General features: G+C 38.9%; 1 protein-coding gene across 7 annotated transcripts in view; it reads right to left on the minus strand.

Moving 5' to 3' along the window:
- Positions 1-23,574, minus strand: part of PLEKHH2 (pleckstrin homology, MyTH4 and FERM domain containing H2) — a 121,433-nt gene that overhangs the window by 65,808 nt on the left and 32,051 nt on the right. For all 7 annotated transcript variants that reach the window (XR_005784244.1, XM_040453888.1, XM_040453887.1 and 4 more), the window contains exons 4-9: positions 15,002-15,151; positions 13,285-13,368; positions 12,397-12,478; positions 7,465-7,650; positions 4,063-5,024; positions 741-816 (exon numbers count right to left, since the gene is read on the minus strand). Coding sequence is in view for 6 of the 7 variants with exons in the window: in XM_040453888.1 (XP_040309822.1) it covers positions 741-816; positions 4,063-5,024; positions 7,465-7,650; positions 12,397-12,478; positions 13,285-13,368; positions 15,002-15,151 (1,540 nt within the window). In the remaining variant the exon portion in view is untranslated. The remainder of the gene's footprint in view (positions 1-740; positions 817-4,062; positions 5,025-7,464; positions 7,651-12,396; positions 12,479-13,284; positions 13,369-15,001; positions 15,152-23,574) is intronic.

Raw genomic sequence — 23,574 nt, forward strand, 5'->3', positions numbered from 1 at the left:
AAAGAAAGAAAGAAAGAAAGAAAGAAAGAAAGAAAGAAAGAAAGAAAAGGGGAAGGGATGGGAAGGGATGGGAAAGGAAAGCAACGGGAGAGTGAGTTTTAAACTCTGGAAAAAAGGACATAGAGACTGATATTTTTAAACAGCTGAAACTCACAGTTTGTTTGCTTTACCCTCTTTTAAATAAAAAACAAAAAGAGGTACTTTCTGCATCAGAATTGAACATATATGTGCCCCTATATTGGGTAACAATAAATTGCAATTTAAAATGTAAATCAGCAACCTTAGAAATCATTTTCTGAAATACATAATTCTATCTACTCCAATGGCTTCAAACATTTAGGCAATTCTTGGTTAGTGAAATGGCAATATAAAATCACTTATTTGTTTAAACATGTTTTATTGCAGTAAAAAACACAACATAAAATTGACCACTTTAACTATTTTTAAGTGTATGGTTCGGTTAGTGTTAATTATAGTCACATTGTTATGAAGCAAGTCTCCAGAACTTTTGTATCTTGCAAATCTGAAAGTCTATGCCAATTAAGCAACTATTCCCCCCCCTCCCCCCCACCCATAACCACCCAGCCTGGGGTCACCACCCCTCCACTTCCTGTTTCTATGAATTTGACCACTTCAGAGATCTCATACAAGTGGAATCACACAGTATTTATCTTTTCATGACTCGCTTATTTCCTTTAGCATCAAGGTTCATCCACATTGCAACATGCAAAATCACTTACTTTTATTAACATTCTCCATATTGAAGGCCTCAGACATTCGAATACCTGATTTGGCTACAGCATAAATTCTGCTCTCCTAATGTAAAAGAGAGATTTAAACTGGATATTTAAAGCAAAGAAATGATTACTTTCAATACACATGTTTTTCATTTGTTCTTCATTTAATATTCACCAGAGCAGAGCATTATTATAAAACTGTCATCGGTGCCAACACAAATATGCCACCGTGAACAGCACTCCAGACGTTTTCCATCCATTAGTCATTCCATTATTTATCTTTGTTCCCTAGTTTTTGCTTGGTATTTTGAATTATTTTCAAGAGATAGGAAAAAAAGTAAGAGAAAACTTATTCATAGTCACTGATTGCACATAAACACCACGTTTAGTATTCTACCATTCTAAACACAGTTAAAGAAAAAAACGCAGAAAACCTTGAACGGCTGTAACATGAGGTTAGAAAGCATTCATAATCATTGACTATACATGAATATTACCTTTAATATTCTACTATTCTAGAGTATGCTGAAAGAAAAGAGAAAAATCTTCAAGTCAGAAATCACAGAGTAGCTTTAAGTGCTTTCATCTTCTTATTTCAATGTCCATTTCAATCAAGTACAAGAAATATGTGAGGCTCGGGGCGCCTGGGCGGCTCAGTCGGTTAGGCGTCCGACTTTGGCTGAGGTCATCACCTCACAGTTTGTGAGTTCGAGCCCCGCATCAGGCTGTGTGCTGACAGCTCAGGGCCTGGAGCCTGCTTCAGATTCTGTGTCTCCCTCTCCTCAGCTCCTCCCCTGCTCACACTCTGTCTCTCTCTCAAAATAAATAAAAATTAAAAAATAAAAATAAAAAAAATACCCGAGGCCAAATAATAAATGAATTTGAGAATGGCAATGGAATTTATCGTATTATCTTATTCCAAAAGCAGGTTATTATTTTGCTTTCTCTTCTTTGAGAGAAATCTCTGAAATGGGTACTGGAGAGGTTATTCACCCTGCACTCTGTGAGAAAAGGGATTCCAAGTTGTTCTTCATGGATAATCACGGTGTCCTGAATTGTGCACCACATCTAACCTGGACACAGTTGTCTGAACCAAGGCAGAGCAGGTAGTAAGGCTGTGCTCTTTGGGACTGGACTGGCCAGCGGCCTGCTAGGTAACAGGCATGAGATCCCTAACTGTCTGAGACACTTCAGTTTGGAGAGTGGCTGAGTGAACGAACCAGATGTGGTTTCCTTGAGAATGAGATATACACACAGCGAAGAACAGCAGAGTTGGCGGAACAGAAAGATATGTAAACACAGGGCAATAAGCAGGAGACGAGAGGCAGCTGGAAGCATGACAGCGTGGAGGAGGGGAGTTAGCAGTAGAGGACAAGGAGAGTCACGCAGATGGGACAGGACAAGCTGAGACACTGGACCAGGGGCAGTGGGTGTCTGTCAACTGTTTCTAAGGAGTTGGCTATTAGAGGTGCTGCCGACATCACGTTTTCCCACTACAGTGACTACTGTATTTTGAATGATATTCCAGTTTGGTAAGGATGGGCTATGCCTTCAAATAAACTCTTAAAAATCCTTAAAATACACTCTCATAAATTGAGGCAACTGGAATACATCTCTTTTCCTTGAAACCTGAAAATACCTAACAAACGCTGAAATAAAATCTCAAACTTGGCCACCCTGCCAGAAGGCTTTTGAAAAGCAATACTACTTTTTCAGGATTGAACAAATTGAAGAGAGAAAGGCAAAAGAGTAGGAAAATGGTTTGCCAAAAAAAACGAACTTGAAAAGCCTAACCTAAATCTCCGAAAATCTCAACATAATAAAAGAAGCAAAAATTTCAAATCCTCACTGCCTGAAGGATAACATAATTGGAATTCCAGAGATTCACATGCCAATAACGTCCCCTTTTTTGCGCTATCCAGAATTTAATAATGAACTGCAGACAGTTTCATGTGGACACCACAATGAAATGTTCTTTTGAAAGTAAAAGCAGATACATCTCAAGGTCTGAATTTATAGTAGGAAAACATGGCTGCCTTCATTTGCTTAAAATCACATGGATCTCTAAATAAAAAATAATATCACAGAAGATGATCCCCAAACAAAAAAAATCCTGCAGCCCAGACGCTTCTCTGGAGGCTAGACTATGGCAATATGTGAGGAAATGTTAAATCCACAAAACAGATCATTTCAGTTTGTTTCAAATATAAGAGTATTTTTTTAATTGAGTGATGTGTAGATATTCCTATAAAGAATCATACAGTTGATGGGCTAACTATTGTATTAATGGTCAGTGTTTCAATGGAAGGAATTTCAATCTACTCCAGATACATAGGAAGATGCTTTTGATTAAAGCGACAGATTTATAAGCTCGTGAAGAGTAACATTAAATTTCTCTTAAAGCCAATCAAGTAGGGGCGCCTGGGTGGCGCAGTCGGTTAAGCGTCCGACTTCAGCCAGGTCACGATCTCGCGGTCCGGGAGTTCGAGCCCCGCGTCGGGCTCTGGGCTGATGGCTCAGAGCCTGGAGCCTGTTTCCGATTCTGTGTCTCCCTCTCTCTCTGCCCCTCCCCCGTTCATGCTCTGTCTCTCTCTGTCCCAAAAATAAATAAAAACGTTGAAAAAAAATTAAAAAAAAAAAAGCTAATCAAGTAAATGATTAAGCACAAAAACTGATGACCAATAAGAGTTAGGTGTCCTGGTTGCGAATTTGTCCAAGGTATCACACAGGTAGGAGGAACAATTCTTCTCCACCCCTGATGTTTCCTTCCATGTTCAGGGAACTCTAGTAACTGAACGCTCTGGGTCCCTCTCCAACCATTCATTTCTCCTTCCCAAGGAGGAGGGATGGCTTAATGTGACTGGCAAGCTTAGAATGAGAAACTGGACAGGCAGAGCCGAGCACCCTCCTTGCTCCTTTCTGTTGAGAAGTAAAGGCATGCAAGAAACACCATTTGTTCTTTCCCCGGGCTGTAAGCTACCCAAGAGGAACAGACGTCTAGCGGTCTAGGGTTACCTGGGACTGGATGAATAAATCTAGCGGATTCTGAGTTCAGTATCGGAAAGCTCATTTGCCGACCAACTCTCTAAAATCAGTTTTATCAGTAAGAAAGATAATGCTTTGATCTCCTGCCTGTCTTCACCTTCCCTTATTTCTCAATTGACTCAGAACTCAGTAGGGAAAGAGAAAGGGAAATGGTACTCTGAACACCGAGACTTTTCAGAACAATCTGGACCTGAAAAGAAATAGGAGAAGAAAGTAAAACGTAAACGCCAGTTTAGGAAAAAGCCAGCATGCATGCGTTGCACACGGCAATGTCATTTACCCAAGAGGGAAACCGGTGCAGGGGCGGAGTTGGTGGTTTGCTGCAGGCCGGCTTCTTGGCTGAGTCGCAGCTTTCCTGGTCGTCAGAGCAAGGGGACTCCAGGGAGTCATAGGAAAACAATCCATCATCACAACTAGTGTCCATATTCTCTAAAATTTCTGTACCGTCGTCATCAACTAGATCAAGATCTGTTTCCTGAGGTCTGAGCGGCCGGATCATGCTGATGGCATTTCTGTTTGTACCAAACATCCTATCAGAACTTAACTGTGGCTGGCTTAAGTGCCTTTTGGCTAGTGCCACGCTTATACTGAAAACATTAGGAATCCTTAACTTCGGGGGTGGCAGGTTTGATGAAGGCACTAATTGTGTTCCTTTTCCAGAAAGTGAGTTAGGATGCTTTGGAGTCAAAGCTGGGGTCAAAATAGGGCTTGGTGTATTAGCCTCGCTGGACGAAGATGAATAATCCAGTCTTTGAGACTGAAATTTTTTATTCAGTTCATCCGATGAACTATCGTGCTCCTTTTTATCTGATTCAGAATTTCCCTTTCCAAGGGGACAATTCTGAGCCTTCCACTGTGCCTCCTGTTGCCAAGAATACAGCTTCTTATGCTCCGGTCTCTTTATGCCAAAAGTTTCTTCTTCAAATATGGAACTGCTGTCATCAGATGCTGTCAGATACGCCTCGCTGCCCATTCTGCTACCCTGGACGCCTTCCTCTGACGTGTGACTGGAAAGGGTGGACGTGTACCTGCTCTTGGATCTTCCTTTGCTCCCACCTTCCTCGTCCGAACTCCAGTCACTCCCTGGAGCCCCAGAATTCTGGGACGTGCCACCATCTGTTGCAAAGCTTGTTCTTGTTTTCCGATTCTGTTCTGAGACACAAGTGGTTTGATGCAATGTTCTCGGACCCCGGTTGTTTTCCTGGATTTGGTTCTCGCCTGACTTTTCTGGAATTTCCATTTCTAGAAAAGCATACATCATATTGGCATGTTGCCTTTAATAATGTCAACTCTCTGTACACGAAGCTTTACGTACCTACACTATAAAAAGTGGAATTTTCGTATGAATAAGGTTAATTTACATTATCCTTTAGTTGTGTGTCTTGTTGAAACCCAACTTTGAAAACTGTAAGCTCTATATAGAATACAAGTCCTAACACTTCAATAGAATAGTATGAAAATTAAACCTCTTTTTACAAAGAAACACGTTGGGTAAAAGGAAACCGACAATGGTTTAAAATGAAAGAAGCAAAATGTGAAACAGGGCAACTCTGACTATCAAAAAAAGCAGCCACCAAAGAATACCACTGATTCTGTTTTAAAGCAAATGACAGCCTTCTTTCAACTAAATTTTCAAAATCATAAGTAAATTTAAACATAATAAATACAAAGCTATAGTTTAAAAAACAAACAAACTTTGTTCCCAGGCTTCCATACATGAAATATGCAAAGCCATGAAGAAACATAAACACAGAAAAGCCCTCCTCACTCTACTTTTGGTTTATTCATATATACAAATGTGTTTTTACAACAAAAACAATGTTTTTTAACAATGTCTTTCCACACGGCTTATTTTTGTTTATCATATAATTAATGAAATGAACCAGGGGCTTCATAAACAGCGAGCTAAAAATTTAGGTTCAAGAGTGTAAGAGGAGGTGCCTCAGCGGCTCAGTGGGTTAAGCGACTGACTTTGGCACAGGTCATGATCTTGCAGTTCGTGAGTTGGAGCCCCACATCGGGCTGTCTGCTGTCAGCACAGAGCCCGATTCGGATCCTCTCTCTCGCTTTTTGCCCTTCCCCTGCTTGTGCGCGCGCGTCCTCTCTCGCGCTCTCTCAAAAATAAATAAACGTTAAAAAAAAAGAGTATAAGAGAAACTTTTAAACGTAGATATGACCTTAATAACAAGGAAATAGAGGCTGAACAAATAAACTCTGTGACTTGGCATCAGGCAATTTGTTAAATTTGCATGTGAACAAGAGCTTCAGGACAGGCAACCCCCACTGTACTGAGCTATGCTTCACTGACCATTAGAAAGTAGAGGGGAAATTAAAATGACTTCTCAAAAAAGAGAAGAAAGTTGCAACTAACATCAGAAAAGCAAGTAGCAAAGGAGAACTCCGACTGGAAAAACATTATGTAGTTTTCAGGATTTTAAAACCAAGCACAGAGACAACTTTTGGGGCTGTAGTTTTTCTCCTTTGGAGGAAGGAAGCAGGAACTAAAAAGTGAGCAGATGCAAATTCAAGCCTTTAAAATATTTGGGCAAAGTCACACTACAGGTGGCAAAGCCAGCAGCTGACAACAGAGCAAAATTTAAAGGGGCTTTACAAACAAAAGAAGGATAGAAATCTGCACACAGGTCCAGGACTTAAAACATCTATCAAATATTTTCCTCTTTGAAGCAAAACGGAAAAGGGAAAATCAAAGCAAGTATTCTCCTCTTTGAAGCAAAACGGGAAAGGGAAAATCAAAGCACTCACTGAATTGTCCCCTGGTGTTCTTTTTCTTTATAAGTTTACTATGCCATATTTAACATCAAGTAATTTTAAAATGTTTTAAGTAAATAATAGTAAGTTCATTGTTCTAATGTGAAACTCAGCTAAAACAAGTACCTTATAGGTGTGAAGGTGAACTTTTTAATTTTAAATATCACTGCTACTGGGGCACCTGGGTGGCTCAGTAGGTTATGCGTCCAACTCTTGGTTTCGGCTCAGGTCATGATCTCATGGTTTTGTGGGTTCAAGGCCCGCATCAGGCTCTGTGCTGGCAGTGGGGAGCCTACTTGGGATTCCTTCTCTCTCTCTCTCTCTCTCTCTCTCTCTCTCTCTCTCTCTCTCCCCCTCCCCTGCTCACATTGTCTCTGACTCTCTCAAAAATAAATAAATAAAACCTTAAAAAAAATTAAATATCACTGCTACCTACTTCAGGAAAAAGTACCAAGAGAGGAAAATCAGTGTCTCCTATGCATTCTTGGCAAAGACTTTCAAAACAACACACAAGATAACTAGCTATACAGATTAAAGGCTGGATTGCTCTTTAAAAACATTTTCATAAAACATCAACTTGTCAAGAAAAAAAAAAAAAAACAAGGAAAATCAATCTATATTTGGATGAATCGTAACAAACTATTTTTTCTTTTTAAAAAATGTCAAAGTAGGGGCACTTGGGTGGCTCAGTTGGTTGAGCGTCCAACTTCGACTCAGGTCATGATCTCACGATTTGTGAGGTCAGGCCCTGCATCGGGCTCTGTGCTGACAGCTCAGAGCCTGGAGCCTGCTTTGGATCCTGTGTCTCCCTCTCTTTGCCCCTTTCCCACTCACACTCTGTCTCTCTCTCAAAAATAAACATTAAAACAAATTTAAAAAAATGTCAAAGTAGATTCTTCTAATCCATAAATACCTTCTATGTCTTTTCCCTCAGTGAAGTCAGGTTCTTTAGATGATATCTTGCTCATTTCCACAGATTTTACTACTTGAGGAGGACTCCTTGCTCGGGATAAAAAGCACCCAAAGGTCAAACTGCTTAGGCGCTGGCCTTCCGAGAACTTTGGTGTAGAGACAATGGATGACTTCTTTCCCTGAACTTCTGCAAGATCATTAATCAAAATCAAGATTGGATTTTTTTACAATAGTTTATTAAACACAGAACCAAAGCATATAAGATCTGGACAACTTACTCTTTATACCAGAAAAAAGCCTGCAGTTCATCTTAATTTATGTACAGTAACATGGAAACCTCAATGTCTGGCATCACATGCTAATGTTTAAACCTGTTTATATACTTTGAATGTTCTAAATATTTTTTAACTGCAGAGAGAAAAATATTGAATCCCTTTAAAAGTAGTTCTCAAATAGGGGCGCCTGGGTGGCTCAGTCGGTTGAGCAGCCGACTTCGGCTCAGGTCATGAACTCACAGTTTGTGCGTTCGAGCCCCGCACTGGGCTCTGTGCTGACAGCTCGGAGCTGGGAGCCTGCTTCAGATTCTGTGTTTCCCTCTCTCTGCCCCTTCCCAGCTCATGCTCTGTCTCTCTCTCTCTCTCAAAAATAAACATAAGAAAACTTCAAAAAAAAAAAGTTCTCAAACAAAAACACAAACAAATAAAAAACAGATTGTAAACAAGTAGAGGTTGTTGCTTCTTGCAAAGTCACGTACTGGTAAATAGCAGTCAAGAACTGGTAAAATTTGATTAGGTAGTAATGCTACTAATGGTGAGGAAAGTTGCCAAGACAACTAAAGGAAATTCAGATCATCACTGGGGCAAATATCACATGATCACTGTAATAGCTTTTGCTATCTTAGTTTTCGGTTTGCTTCTTCCAAGAGAGCAGAAAGAGGGGCTTGATGTAACATGACCACAATATGGCGACCCTTCATCACTGCGTTAGAGGAAAAAAAAGGAGAAGGGGCAGTTTCTAGACAGAGAATTTAGATAGCTCATGCAGTGATTAATTACAGATTTAATCCATCTTCTAACACCCCTGTTTACAAGATTAAAAGCATGGAGATCCCAGTGATAGTAAGAAAAGTTTCCAAAAAAATTAAATTCTTACCTCTGGGAGAGCACCAAAGGGTTAAATTAAATAGCAGCTGATAACTGAGTGGAGCATAAGAAAAATATCTTATCTATAGTGTATTCTTTTGGGTGTACTTTTATTATTCTCATGTTGATTATCTTTCACAGAACTAATCCACAGTATTTTAATAATCATATATTTGCATATACATTTTTAAAGTACTATACTATATCTACATGATTGTATCTATTCTTCTCCAGTCCAAGCCAAGGCCCCAAGGATTAATACCCCTTAGTCTACAAGACTGAAGAGACTGCCACTGAAGACTAGAATTACAAGCTAAGAATATCAGGTAAAATATCAGCTTTTTCAGAGTAGGCTTATTATATTCAATCTGTGTCAATGATTCCATATGTAAATATGGAATTCCAAATCAACTAGGTAGACACTGACTTCTCATCATACAGGTGGAGAAACTGTGTGATAGAAGAAATATATATCTTGGTCTACATCCATGGTTCCCGGCATTCAGCTCCTAAAACCCTTGGGATTTTCTAAGTGGTAAGAGCAATAAAAGTGTCTTTTGTTTTCAGAACAAGCTCTTTCAACGACATCAGAGTTTGTGTTGATGAGGTGATTTTTGGAAAGCCCCTAAATAGCCTCAGGATGGGGGCTGGTTGCCTGGGGAACCAACCACGGGGGGGGGGGGGGGGGGGGGGGGGGGGAGGGGGGATTAGAAGGTTGGACCAACGAGCCACATCCTCCCCCCACCCTACCTCTGACCTCAGGGGAGCGGAGGATTGAAAATTGACTTAATCACCAATGGCCAATGATTCAGTCAGTCAAGCTGACATAATGAAGCTGCCATAAAAACCCAAAAGGATGGGCTTCCAGGATGATGAACAAGTGAAGGCGCTGGGAGGGTGGTGTGCACAGAGAGAGCATGGAAGCTCTATGCCCCTTCTCTAAGCCTCGCCCTCTACATCTCTTCCATCTGGCGGTTCCTAAGTTATATCTTTTGTAATAAACCAGTAATCTGGTAAGTAAAGTGTTTGTTTGAGTTCTGTGAGCTGCTCTAGAAAATTATCAAACCTGAGGAGGGTCGTGGGAACCTTTGATTTAGACCCAGTTTGGCAGAAGTGGGGCTGAAAACCGATACTTACAACTGTGTTTGAAGTGGTATCTGATGTGGTGGGGGGTAGTTTTGTGGGAACAAGCCTTTAAGCTGTAAGATCTGATGCTAATTTTAAGTAGATAATATCAGAATTGAGTTAAATTTGTAGGACACCCAGTTTGTGTCTTCTGGGAACCGGAGAATTGCTTTGTGTGGGAAAAACTTGCACACATCTGGTGTCAGATGCATTGAGGGAAAAGGAAAACAGGAGCTTTTTCCCTTACAAAATGAGAGCCATAAGTATTAACATGCATTAGACAAAACAATTTCATAGGTCTTAAAATCGACAACCTCTTGTGGAACCAGGAAGGCACTATTACCATTACCATTTTACTGATATAAAAAAAAAAAAATCCAGAAATGTAACACAGTTATGAAATTGTAGGGCGTTAAAGTTGACTTCAAAGCCCATGCACCTCTACAATGCCAGTATTTTTCCAATGAATTCTGTGAAATCCCAGGGCTTTGTGGAAATGTCATAGTGGGTGAAAGAAGAGGCATGAATACGGACTTCAACCTGTATCAGAAAGCTGTAATCATCAAGACAGTATGGTACTGGCACAAAAACAGACACTCAAATCAATGGAACAGAATAGAGAACCCAGAAATGGATCCACAAACATATGGCCAGCTAATCTTTGACAAAGCAGGAAAGAGTATCCAATGGAAAAAAGACAGTCTCCTCAGCAAGTGCTGCTGGGAAAACTGGACAGCGACATGCAGAAAAATGAACCTAGACCACTTTCTTAAACCATACACAAAAATTAACTCAAAATGGATGAAAGACCTAAATGTAAGACAGGAAGCCATCAAAATCCTTGAGGAGAAAGCAGGCAAAAATCTCTTTGATCTTGGCCTCAGAAACTTCTTACTCCACACGTCTCCGTCTCCAGAGGTAAGGGAAACAAAAGCAAAAATAAACTACTGGGACCTCATCAAAATAAAAGCTTCTGCACAGTGAAGGAAACAATCAGCAGAACTAAAAGGCAACCGACAGAATGGGAGAAGATGTTTGCAAACAACATATCAGATAAAGGGTTAGTATCCAGAATCTATAAAGAACTTCTCAAACTCCACACCCAAAAAAACAAATAATCCAGTGAAGAAATGGGCAAAAGACATGAATAGACACTTCTCCAAAGATGACATCCAGATGGCCAATCAACACATGATAAAATGCTCAACATCACTCATCATCAGGGAAATACAAACCAAAACCACAATGAGATGCCACCTCACACCTGTCAGAATGGCTAACATTAACAACTCAGGCAACAACAGATGTTGGTGAGGATGCGGAGAAAGAAGATCTCTTTTGCACTGCTGGTGGGAATGTAAACTGGTGCAGCCACTCTGGAAAACAGGATGGAGCTTCCTCAAAAAATTAAAAATAGAACTACCGTATGACCCAGCAATTGCTCTACTAGGTATTTATCCAAGGGAAACAGGTGTGCTGTTTTGAAGGGGCACATGCACCCCAATGTTTATAGCAGCGCTGTCAACAATAGCCAAAGTATGGAAAGAGCCCAAATGTCCACTGATGGATGAATGGATAAAGAAGATGTGGTATATATACACAATGAAGTATTACTCAGCAACCAAAAAGATTGAAATCTTGCCATTTGCAACTACGTGGTGGAACTAGAAGGTGTTATGCTAAGCGAAATTAGTCAGAGAAAGACAAATATTATATGACTTCACTCATATGAGGACTTTAGGATACAAAACAGATGAACATAAGGGAAGGGAAGCAAAAATAATATAAAAACAGGGATGGGGACGAATATATAAGAGAGTCTTAAATATGGAGAACAAACAGAGGGTTACTGGAAGGGTTGTGGGAGGGGGAAGGGCTAAATGGGTAAGGGGCATTAAAGAATCTACTCCTGAAATCATTATTGCACTATATGCTAACTAACTTGAATGTAAATTAAAAAAATAAATTATTAACAAAAATTAAAAAAAAAAAAAAAAAAGGTGAGGCATGAGTAAAGCGAGTCTGCAACACTATGGACCCATCACCTAACACTGCTTTCACTGTTTTATATCTTGATAAAAAAATACTGTTTTGAAAAGGGTTCTGTTACTAAATAAGTTTGAAAACCACTAGACTAGCCCAGGGTCTAATAACCCTGTGGATTCATCTTGTCTTCAGCTCAATGTGCACTTGAGTGGTGATCACCAAAATAGCATACTAAGTAAATCTCTATCTCTAACTCTACCACCCATCTTTAGGCTTTTGAGTTGAAAAGGAAGAAAGTAACCCAAAGCATTAAAAAATGCAAAGAGTTTATTATTCTTATTATAAAATGTTGCTCAAAATATTCAGGCTATAAGAATTTCAATCACTATTGAATATCACTGCAATGCAAGTGAAAACAGAAAATAAAATAACTGATGTTTTTTAAGCAAACATACCTGAAATTAAACATTCAAATTAATATTACCCCTGTTGGGTTATCTCCAATTGGCTAGCTGTGCTGATATGGACATGTTGGCTATTTAAATTAAAATCCACTCAAATTAAATAAAACGTAAAATTCAATTATTTGGTTGTGCTAGTCCTATTTTAAGTGCTCAACAGTAAAATTCCATATAGCCTAATAAACCCAAACTAAGCTATCTTAGTCAAAATACTCATACCTTGTAGTTTTGACTGTATTGTTCTTATCTCTTCAGTTTGATTTTGGTTGATCAAACGAAGATTCTGATTCTCTACTTCCAGCTGAAAGGACATAATTGTATTCTTTTATACAGGAATAACATTTCTAAAATGTACTAATAAATTATGAATTTTTAAAATGTTACTACCTAATTACATGTAAGCAAAATACGAAAGAAATGATGAGAAAATATCAGATGAATTTATCAGCATAGTTATCAACCTAGATAATCATGGCTTTATATTTATTTTTTCCAGAACTGTGACTTTTTTTTTTTTTTTTTTTTTAGAGAGCACAAGCAGGAGACAGGGGCAGAAAATCTCAAGCAGGCTCCGTGATCAGCAGTCCAACAAGGGGCTCAATCCCACGACCCTGAGATCATGACCTGAGCCAAAATCAAGAGACAGATGCTCAACTGACTGAGCCACCCAGGTGCCCCTAAAGCTGAGAGTTTCAAATATTTTCACCCCCATGCCTTTCCCACTATAAAATTATTTTAAACCAAATTATTTCAGCATTTAATGTGCCATATAAACTAATGCGTTCTTCTCAAGATGATACTGAACACATTAATTTTATGATATACACACATATGTTCTATAACTATTTAAAATTAACTAATTAGAACTAAAATCAACTAGTTAGAATGGGGCTACTTAAGCTGTTTACTACGAGCCTATCAATATTTTTAATTTTAGAAATACATTGGACGTAAAAATAAAAGCTACCTGTCTCATGTTTACCAAAAGACAGCAGCACCACCAACTGATCAGAATTTTGTTTCATTCAGAATGATCAGATATTCTGATGACTTATCTATTCAAAAGAAGTAAAAGGTAAAGAAAAGGCAAGATATAGCAATAAATACCTCATTTAATTTAAGTGTTACCCATTCTTTGATCTTAGCTGCTTTCTCTTCTATTATTTTAGCTTCTTGTATCCTTATTTGTTTCTGAAATAACATTAGCAGTTTAGTTCAAACATAGGCTCAGTGATCTGGAAATTTTACATCATAAATATGATAGACAAATTCACTTAAAACCTGTTACCAAGTTAACACATTGACCTTCAATATACAGTAAAATACTTCAAATAGAGTAAAAAATAAAACAATTGTCCAGCAGATATAATAGCAAACACAAAGGCATATGCAAATATTATTAGTTTGAACAACTGCTTTCTCTAAAAGATCATATATTGAAATCCATCCACTGAATTTATCAATAAAGTAAACGATTTCTGTAAATGGTCTAGGGTTTATAACAGTGGGATAGCAGTCAACCAGGCTAGGGAGAGGAAAATTAGAATCTCCCCTGGAGCATGGTTTGTTTTCCCCTCAAATGCAAGTTTTTATTTGTTTTTTTTAATACAGTTTTAAAAGACCCAGAAAAAAAATGAAAGAAAAAAACTCTAGCTCACATTTACCAACCTTAAAATCTGGTTATGGTCATAAAATTACAAGAATATGACTGTCATATAAATCACAGTGGGTGGGAGGTGGGTCGTGGTGAAAAGTTAAAAACCACTGAGCTAAACAAGGACCGATCCCCAGAGAAATGAAAATAAACGGTTAAGATAAAAAACAATTTAAAGTACTTAATAATTTCATAGTGGTCATATTTAAATGATGCTAAATGATGATTTAAGCAAATAACCCTTTATTTTTTATCTTTTAGAGGGGGTGGGGAGAAGCAGGGGGAGAGAGAGAATCTTAAGCAGGCTCCATGCTCACTGAGGAGGCTGTCATGGGGCTTGATCCCATGACCCTGGGATCATGACCTGAGCCAAAATCAAGAGTCGGGCGCTTAACCAACTGAGCCACCCAGGTGCCCCTAAACAAATTATGTCAATGCAAATTTTTTTCTTTTTTAAAAAAAAATTTTTTTTTAACCTTTATTTATTTTTGAGACAGAGAGAGACAGAGCATGAATAGGGGAGGGGCAGAGAGAGAGGGAGACACAGAATCGGAAGCAGGCTCCAGGCTCCGAGCCATCAGCCCAGAGCCCAACGCGGGGCTCAAACTCACGGACCGCGAGATCGTGACCTGAGCTGAAGTCGGACGCTTAACCGACTGAGCCACCCAGGCGCCCCAATGCAATTTTTTTTCTTAATAAAATTTTAAAATAAACTAGAAACTATACTTAATCTCAATAAAGTGGTTTAAAACAGTATGCACATTTTTAAACAGAAGGATTAGCATCAAACATACATTTAAAATACAATGTTCCATAAATATTTCCAACACCCTAAAAATGTTAAGGCAAACATCTATTTCAAACATTTCACAGACAGAAATGCCTGCTGCTAATCAAGTGTTTTCAAGTTAAAAGTCTAAAGTTTGAATGTTAAGGAGCACAGTCACATCCAAAAAGTGTTAGATATGGCCTTGGAATCACCCAGACTTAAAGAAAATGCCATTTTACTTGTGCCTTTCACCAACAAATGTGATTAGACTCCATGAGTTGACCAAATAAATGAGATTTCTGACCCAAATTCAGAAGTTTGGGCTCTCTCTCTCTTTAACCTCTGTAAGAATGCATTTAAAATGCATGTATTTAGACTGTAATGATCAAATTCTTCCCAACCTGTTCCTCAAGTTGCAATTCCAAGTTTTGAATAATGTCATCTTTTTCCTGTATTAGGGTCTCCAGATCTTGACACTTTTTATACAACCTTGTCTCTGATTCACTGGTTTGAATATTAGCTGCTTTTAATTTCTCTTCCATAACTTGTACCTAAATTTAGAGGATAGAAAATTAATGTTATGCATTTAATTTTTTAGATATATATATTTTTAATTTTATTTTTTATTTTTTAAAATTTACATCCAAATTAGCATATAGCGAAACAATGATTTCAGGAGTAGATTCCTTAGTGCCCCTACCCATTTAGCCCATCCCCCCTCCCACAGCCCCTCCACTCCATACGGAGTTTGTTCTCCATATTTATGAGTCTCTTCTGTTTTGTCCCCCTCCCTGTTTTTATATTATTTTTCCTTCCCTTCCCTTATGTTCATCTGTTCTGTGTCTTAAAGTCCTCCTATGAGTGAAGTCATATGATTTTTGTCTTTCTCTGACTGACTCATCTCACTTAGCATAATACCCTCTAGTTCCATCCATGTAGTTGCAAATGGCAAGATTTCATTCTTTTTGATTGCCGAGTAATACTCCATTGTATATATATATATATACCACATCTTCTTTATCCATTCATCCATCGATGGACATTTGGGCTCTTTCCATACTTTGGCTATTGTTGATAGTGCTGCTATAAACATTGGGGTGCATGTGTCCCTTCAAAACAGCACACCTGTATCCCGTGGATAAATGCCTAGTAGTCCAATTGTTGGGTCGTAGGGTATTATGCATGAAATTTTTATGTTAACATTAAATAGATTCCTAAAAGGTATCATCATAAAACAAAATATTGAACAGCACGATTTAATGTATTTAATAATTATAAAGTCTGAAGACCATTTTACCAAGTGGTGTTACCTTTGAGGGACACAAGGGCACATAAGAGAGTCTCAGAATATTGCTATCATCTAAAGTAATGTACATGTTTACTAGAACAATGATAATATTCAAGGCATTTCATGGAGTATGGAATCAGAAAGTTTGCAGCCTTCAATTTTTCAAATTTTAAGTGAAGCAGGAATATAAAGAAGGTGAGTAGTGAGAGACGATCAGATTGGATGACCTTGTATAATAGCACATTTGGGGAAAACAAACTGAACTTAGGTGAAAAAGAAACACATACATGATGGAAAGGAAAAGGAAAATAAAAGAACTTGAAAGCCTCAAATGATGGAATCACAAAAAATTAAAAAAACTATGAGAATCAAGATACAGGTAGGAGAGTGCATTCAGTGAGGGTTTATTGATTCATTCATTTAACATTCAGTGGATAGCAGCCAAGTGCCGGGCCCTGGGAAGATATCAGTGAATAAAATCTCTGCATAGAAATTACATTCCAGTGGATAAGACAGATCACAAATATAATAAAATGTAAAAATCATACAGTACGTTATACAAGGCGATAAAGGCAATGGGAAAAAATACAGCAAGACAAAGAGACTGGTGTGTGACCCAGGGTTGAGTTAAGCCTTAATTTTAATATCTAAGAGGCACTGATTTCTGCTTGGATCTGTTGCAAAACACATCTGGGCATATGAAATCTTAGAAGGAATGTGTGAGATATTAATGATAGTAAGAAAGAAAATAAAGTACTGAGCACTGTAGATTAAGACTTTTATTCCATGTTCTAAGAATAGGTAAGAATGTAATTTTTGTAATTTTTGTTTAGATTGCAGGAGGCAAAGAAGAAAAATATGCAAAAGCATTTGAGAAATTAACAATGATAATTTAGATGAAAAAATCTTAAACTATTAAAAACACATCTGAAAGATCATGATGAATCCACTTAACGTTCAAAAATACTTGACTAATGAGGGCTTCTAGAAGGAAGGTGTTAAGATTAGTTTTGTTTTGTTTTTAACCATGAATACAAGGTTTCATCTGTGGGTTCACTGCATAATTGTAAATTCAACTGTAATGCCAAATGTGTCCTACTTAAATACCACCCAGATATCTGAAAACTATAAAAATAAAAGTAGATTTAAAAAATAAAAGAGGGGCACCTGGGTAGCTCAGTCAGTTAAGCATCCGACTGTTGATTTTGGCACAGGTCATGATCTCACAGTCATTGAGTTCGAGCCCCAAGTCGGGCTCTGCACAGACAGCGCGGAGTCGGCTTGGGATTCCTTCTCTCTAACCTTCCCCTGCTTGCATGCTCCCTCTTTCTCTCAAAATAAAGAAATAAACATTAAAAAAATAAAAACACAAAATAGGAGACAAAACCTGTATTCCACTATCCAAGTGATAATTTTAAGTTACCTTAAGATTTATATTTTTAACGTAATACAGCAGGCTTTCTGCAAGAAGAGCAGACCAAAAGGTCAAGGACAAAGGTCTAGATCAGAGATGTTATCATGAAAAAGCCAGAGGAGGACATGGGCTGGATAGTAAATATGAAGAAACATTCTTAAGATGGCACAGCCAGTTCCACACAGGGAGCTCGACAGCTGTTGAAGCCGGGAAGAGCAGAGACCAAGTCCAAATGGTAGTTCAGGGACAGAGGAATAGATGATAAACCTGACAGGGGGCAGAATTGGCTCGCCAAAATGTGCTACTTTGGCATCTGGATTATTTTGAATTAAAGTTACCCGAGAAACAGCTGATGCTCTGATGCTCCTTTGTCCCCCTGAGAAAGTAGGAAATGTCCCCCTCCTCTACCAGGAGGGAAGAAGGCATCCTTATCACCAGAGATAGGGAATATAAGGCCTGAGAAGTCTGTATAAACAAACGTTGTTACTTCTTCACTAATTTACTACTCTAAGCCCAAACCCCTTTGTCTTGTCAATTCTTCATAAATGGATTGCCTTCCTGTCTAAAAGGTATAAAAGTTGTCTGCTTTGGTCACTTCTTTGGAGTCTCATATTTTTAGGAAGCTCCCATATGTATGAATTTAAACTTGTTTTACTCCTGTTAATCTGTCTTATGTCAATTTAATTATTAGACAAGGCAAAGAAACTAGAAGGGAAGAAATTGTTCTGCTCCTACAAACCTCAAGAAAAGTTGAAGATTCTGAACAAGAATATAAATAACTATCACCAGATCTATACCTATAGTCTCCTTTTATTTTTTTTATTTTTTTTTCAACATTTATTTATTTTTGGGACAGAGAGAGACAGAGCATGAACGGGGGAGGGGCAGAGAGAGAGGGAGACACAGAATCGGAAACAGGCTCCAGGCTCTGAGCCATCAGCCCAGAGCCTGACGCGGGGCTCAAACTCACCGACCGCGAGATCGTGACCTGGCTGAAGTCGGACGCTTAACCGACTGCGCCACCCAGGCGCCCCTAGTCTCCTTTTATTAAGTTGGAGCAAGCTACCCTACAAACATTGGACTGCCACATAAAATTGCCCTAATATTGGGGTGCCTGGGTGGCTCAGTCGGTTGAACAACCGGCTCTTGGTTTTAGCTCAGGTCATGATCTTGCAGTTTCGTGAGTTCAAGCCCCACATTGGGCTCTGTGCTGGCAGCAGGAAACGTGCTTGGGATTCTCTGTTTCTTCTCTCTCTGACCCTTCCCCACTCGCTCTGTCTCAGTCTCTCTCAAAATAAATAAAAATAAACTTAAAAGAATAAAAATAAGACGTGCCTGTGTGGCTCAGTTGGTTAGGTGTCCGACTTCAGCTCAGGTCAAGATCTCGCAGTTCCTGAGTTCAAGCCCCACATTGGGCTCTGTGCTGACAGTTCAGAGCCTGGAGCCTGCTTTGGATTCTGTCTCCCTCTCTCTCTGCCCCTCCCCAACTCATGCTCTGTCTCTCTCTGTCTCTTAAAAATAAACAAACATTGAAAAAAAATTAATAAATAAAAATAAAATTGTCCTATTATTGCTTAGGAAAGGTCTATAGTCCTAGAAAAGTATAATTTGGGAGTGCTCTTATCCCCTGAAAAATATGTCCAGTTTGAAAAGAGTTCTCACTTTATGAATGAATGCTACAGTTAGAGCTCCTTAGATGAATCTTTGCCATGTGCAACTGTTTAATTCAACCATTACTTTTAGATAAACAAAACTTCTCTAAGCAAGAAAAATACTGACAAAAATGGCAAAACCTCTTAGGGAGAAGGATCACAAAGTAGTTACAGGCAACCGACTTGCCACGTGGTCTTGTTAGGATCAAGTTCTTCAGGATTTACTAACCTTCCTTGGTAATTAGTATGACTAATAGGTCTTCCGAAAAGATAAGAGGCCTACAGAAAAACCAAGCAGCCTTTAAAAATAATACAAGTACACAGAAAATAGCCCAGTTCTTTTTCCATTCATTTAACCTGAACCATGTAAGAATTTTAACTACTCAGAGACTGGCCAATAACAAACATCTGCAAATTCAAATTGTTCGCTAAAGAAACTCTTGCAATTACTTATATGTGGATATCCTCTGGTGAAGAATGCTTTGCACTTTAGGCTACCTTTCTCCTTTTCTTCCAGGAGAGCCTCTGGTTGCATCCACACATCTCAGCACATTCCTCAGCCATTATCCCAAAGCCTTTATTTCTTCTGAGGTCCCTGAGCTATTTTGCAGTAAAGGGTTAACTCAGCAGACTTGGGGTACTCAAACCTTGCACATTCCAAAAAACAACTGGTCCTTGATTAGCTCCTGGAAAAAATAACCTCTGAGACCTGGTAATATCCTGCCTGATAAGACTCTTCATACCTGAGATATTGGACCACACCAGATATTTTATGTCAACAATGTGATTTAAGGTGAATACCTTTTTTTTCCCCCCCACTCACCCAGGGTCCTGAGCTACATTGTATCAGTTTGACCTGTGCAGGGATGGATTCTGAGTAGCTAAGGTCAGTCTTGCATGCATTCCATGTCTACAAGACTGACACCACCACCACCACCCCATCCCCACCGCCAGGGCAATAAAAATTCTGGATACCAAGGCTCAGGTGAGCTTCCCTGGTTGGCAATGCTTTGTACGTTGTCACATATCATTGACGGGAATCAAGTGCACCCCTGTGTAACTCCACTGGGAGAGGACAACTGGAAACTCATACCTGGTTTCTCCTGGACTCTGCTCTACGTGTATTTTTCCTTTGCTGATTTTACTCTATATCCGTTCACTGTAATAAATCATAACCATGAGTATAACGACTTTTCTGGGTTCTGTGAGTCCTTCTGGTGAATCGTCAAACCTTGAGGGTAGTATCGGGTACACTGACACGACTCCTAATGCTGTTTTTCATTTTCCCGCCCACCCTGAAGAAAGCAGGAGCTGCAAATATTGTTCCTGTTGTAATTACCTACGCTACTCTATTCTTCTTCCCTGTTCTAACCTCATCGCTCCCTACCCCACTACAGATAATTAAGATGTGACTGTATTTTTGGGGCGCCTGGGTGGCGCAGTCGGTTAAGCGTCCGACTTCAGCCAGGTCACGATCTCGCGGTCCGTGAGTTCGAGCCCCGCGTCGGGCTCTGGGCTGATGGCTCGGAGCCTGGAGCCTGTTTCCGATTCTGTGTCTCCCTCTCTCTCTGCCCCTCCCCCGTTCATGCTCTGTCTCTCTCTGTCCCAAAAATAAAATAAAAACGTGGAAAAAAAATTTAGGAAAAAAAAAAAAAGATGTGACTGTATTTTTGAGTGGAGGTTGAAAGTTTCTCTTTCTATATATATGTTGCAATGGCATGACAAAATACCTGATCATTCCAACATGGAATGAAGGAAGGAATTATAAGGGCATTTTGAATCCCAGACTGTTTACCAGTTATTCAAAATTTACTGCAAATTAAACAATTATTCTAATCATATCTTTTTGGAGGGGGGAGCACAAGTGGGAGAGGGGCAGAGAGAGGGGGACAGAGGATCCGAAGCAGGCTCTGCGCGGACAAGCTGACAGCAGCGAACCATGAGATCATGAACCAAAGTCGGACATTCAGCCGATTGGGTCACCCAGGTCCCCCAATCACATTTTAAACACAATTATTTTGGAGATAGTGCTCTAGAATTTATGCAGTGAGGCCAGAACCATTCTCACGGGAGGTGAAAAGGAATAGCACTGGATAAAGTATGTTTCCACGTAATGAAGCAAATCATTATAAGGTCCCATAGATTAGCGTGAATGAGTAGTAATCATTTATTAAGAACCAACTTCACAGAAAAACATATTAGCCCGCATATTAGAATGGTCAGAGGGAACTTTAAAAAAATGTTTTTATTTTTGAGAGAGCGAGAGAGCGCATGCGTGCATACGTATGAGCAGCGGACGGGCATAGAGAGAAGGAGCCGGAGGATCCAAAGTGTGCTCTGAGCTGACAGCCTGATGTAGGACTCGAACTCACAAACCATGAGATCGTGACCTGAGTTAAAGTCAGATGCTTAACTGAATGAGCCACCCAGGAGCCCCAAGAGGGAACTTTAAAATCCAGGTCCTACCAGGTCTGCATCAAACACAGGCAAGAAACTGAGACCAGAAGGACAGAATGACAACACAAATTTCTATAGGGGAAATTATGTGCCCCTTTTTGGTTAGCATAAACTGGTGTAACAGATTGGAATATACACCTAATCATATACTTGAGAATGAATCCTCTGTATCAGTATCTCCCACATGTGCAACTTGCTGTTTATCCATCTCCCAGAAATACAAGTACAATGAGATTTACACATTCTGCTTTCAAAACTTTAAACAACTACAATGAAAAGGTACTACAGTATTAAGAATAAAGATTGCCAAGATTTCTCTTGGAAAAATGTATGATTTCTTTTCTATAGCCAACTTATTTAAGGGTTGCACAGGTAAAGTAATGCCAGTCATTAAAAACAAGAGGGAAAATGAACACCACTAAGGTGCAGAGTTGAGCTGGTTTAGCCGACTACTGCTTTTAGCAGTGAAATGTTCCTTTTTGGTTAACATAAATACAGTTTAAGTCTTAGGATCTCACTAAATGACAAAGGACAAGCTGAATTTAAGCAACATAAACAGCAGATAGGGCACAGTCCTATGGAAACTGTTAAAGATAGCAAAGGATTCAGTTACTCTACACTAATAACATTTACTTAGTCTTGAGAAAGAAAGGTAATATAATCAGTGCATGAGATTTATTTGCTCTCTGTATTTCCTATAAATTTTTAGAATCATTACGTATGTAATACGATGTATAATGTGCGATGTACAGAATGTATAATATGTAATTTATATAATGTATAACATACAATGTATAATATATATAATATACAATAATATATAGTGTAATATAAGTATACAGATACCTACAGATTTTGCTAAATTACATAGAAATTTTGGGAGATTTGCAATTCTCACGCTTTAAGGGAGGAGAGGTTTGATTTAAGGCCATTTAGCAATCACAGTGTCTTTCTGCTGTAAAATGTAGCACAGAATTAAATAACTTTATTTTAAAACATTTTTTTTCAACGTTTATTTATTTTTAAGACAGAGAGAGAATGGGGGAGGGGCAGAGAGAGAGGGAGACACGGAATCGGAAGCAGGCTCCAGGCTCTGAGCCATCAGCCCAGAGCCTGACGCGGGGCTCGAACTCACGGACCGCGAGATCGTGACCTGGCTGAAGTCGGACGCTTAACCGACTGCGCCACCCAGGCGCCCCAGAATTAAATAACTTTATACGTGATATCCTTAAAGGGCAACTTCAAATAAGAAATTCTTCCTGTTAGTTTATGAAGATGAGTGATTGGGCCCTAATGGTTACAAACAGCCATGGCTTGCTTCCCTCAAATTGGGAATGGGGATTCTTTTTTTTTGCTCTTAAGATCTAGTGAATCATAGAAGAAAACCCCAAAAATCACAAATAAAAATACTTAAATTTTCAGAGCTAAACAATTATGCTGCACATGTGAATTAAGAATTTTAATTTAAGAAAAGGCAAGACAAAACCATCCTCGGCTTCCTTCTATTTTTCCTATACTCTGAGGTGTTAAAGGAAGAAAGGGAAGGGAAAGATAGGGAAGAACAGACAGAGAGACAAGCACGGATATACAGGTAAAGAGAGATGTCACCGAGAAAGGCCAAAGTCAGAAACGGAGGTAAAGAGAAAGACAAGAGAGAGAAGTAGACAAATGCGTGCTATAGGGTGTCGGGCTAAACAGGTACATATACATACGGAGCCTACAATAGAAAAAGACGAAGACATTTAGTACAGAATGACAGACAGTGACATAAACATAGAATGTAAGTGACCTTTTATGAGTTTACTGGTAACTATTGGATTTTTATAGCTATAAGTGGAGATATTACTATTCGGTCTTACCAGCTAAACGATATAAAAAACCAAGCACAGCATCAATCCTTACCATTACTACTCGTACTTCTACCAATACCTAAATTTGAGGTTTTAAATAATTACTGGTGTGATGATGGTACTATACTTGTGATTTTAAGTCTTTATTTTTAGATTAGTTGCTGATATACTCATGGGTGAAATAATATGATGTCTACAATTTGTTTCAAAATAACTTGGTGTGGGGGTGGAAAAGAATAAAGTGGATGGAGGTATAGATTAGCCTTGAGTTCACTAATTGTTAAAGCTGATGATGGGGGTTCATTATACTATT

Source organism: Herpailurus yagouaroundi, unplaced genomic scaffold (assembly GCF_014898765.1).
Source record: "Herpailurus yagouaroundi ecotype Mexico unplaced genomic scaffold, PumYag 210, whole genome shotgun sequence".
Classification (NCBI taxonomy): Eukaryota; Metazoa; Chordata; class Mammalia; order Carnivora; family Felidae; genus Herpailurus; species Herpailurus yagouaroundi.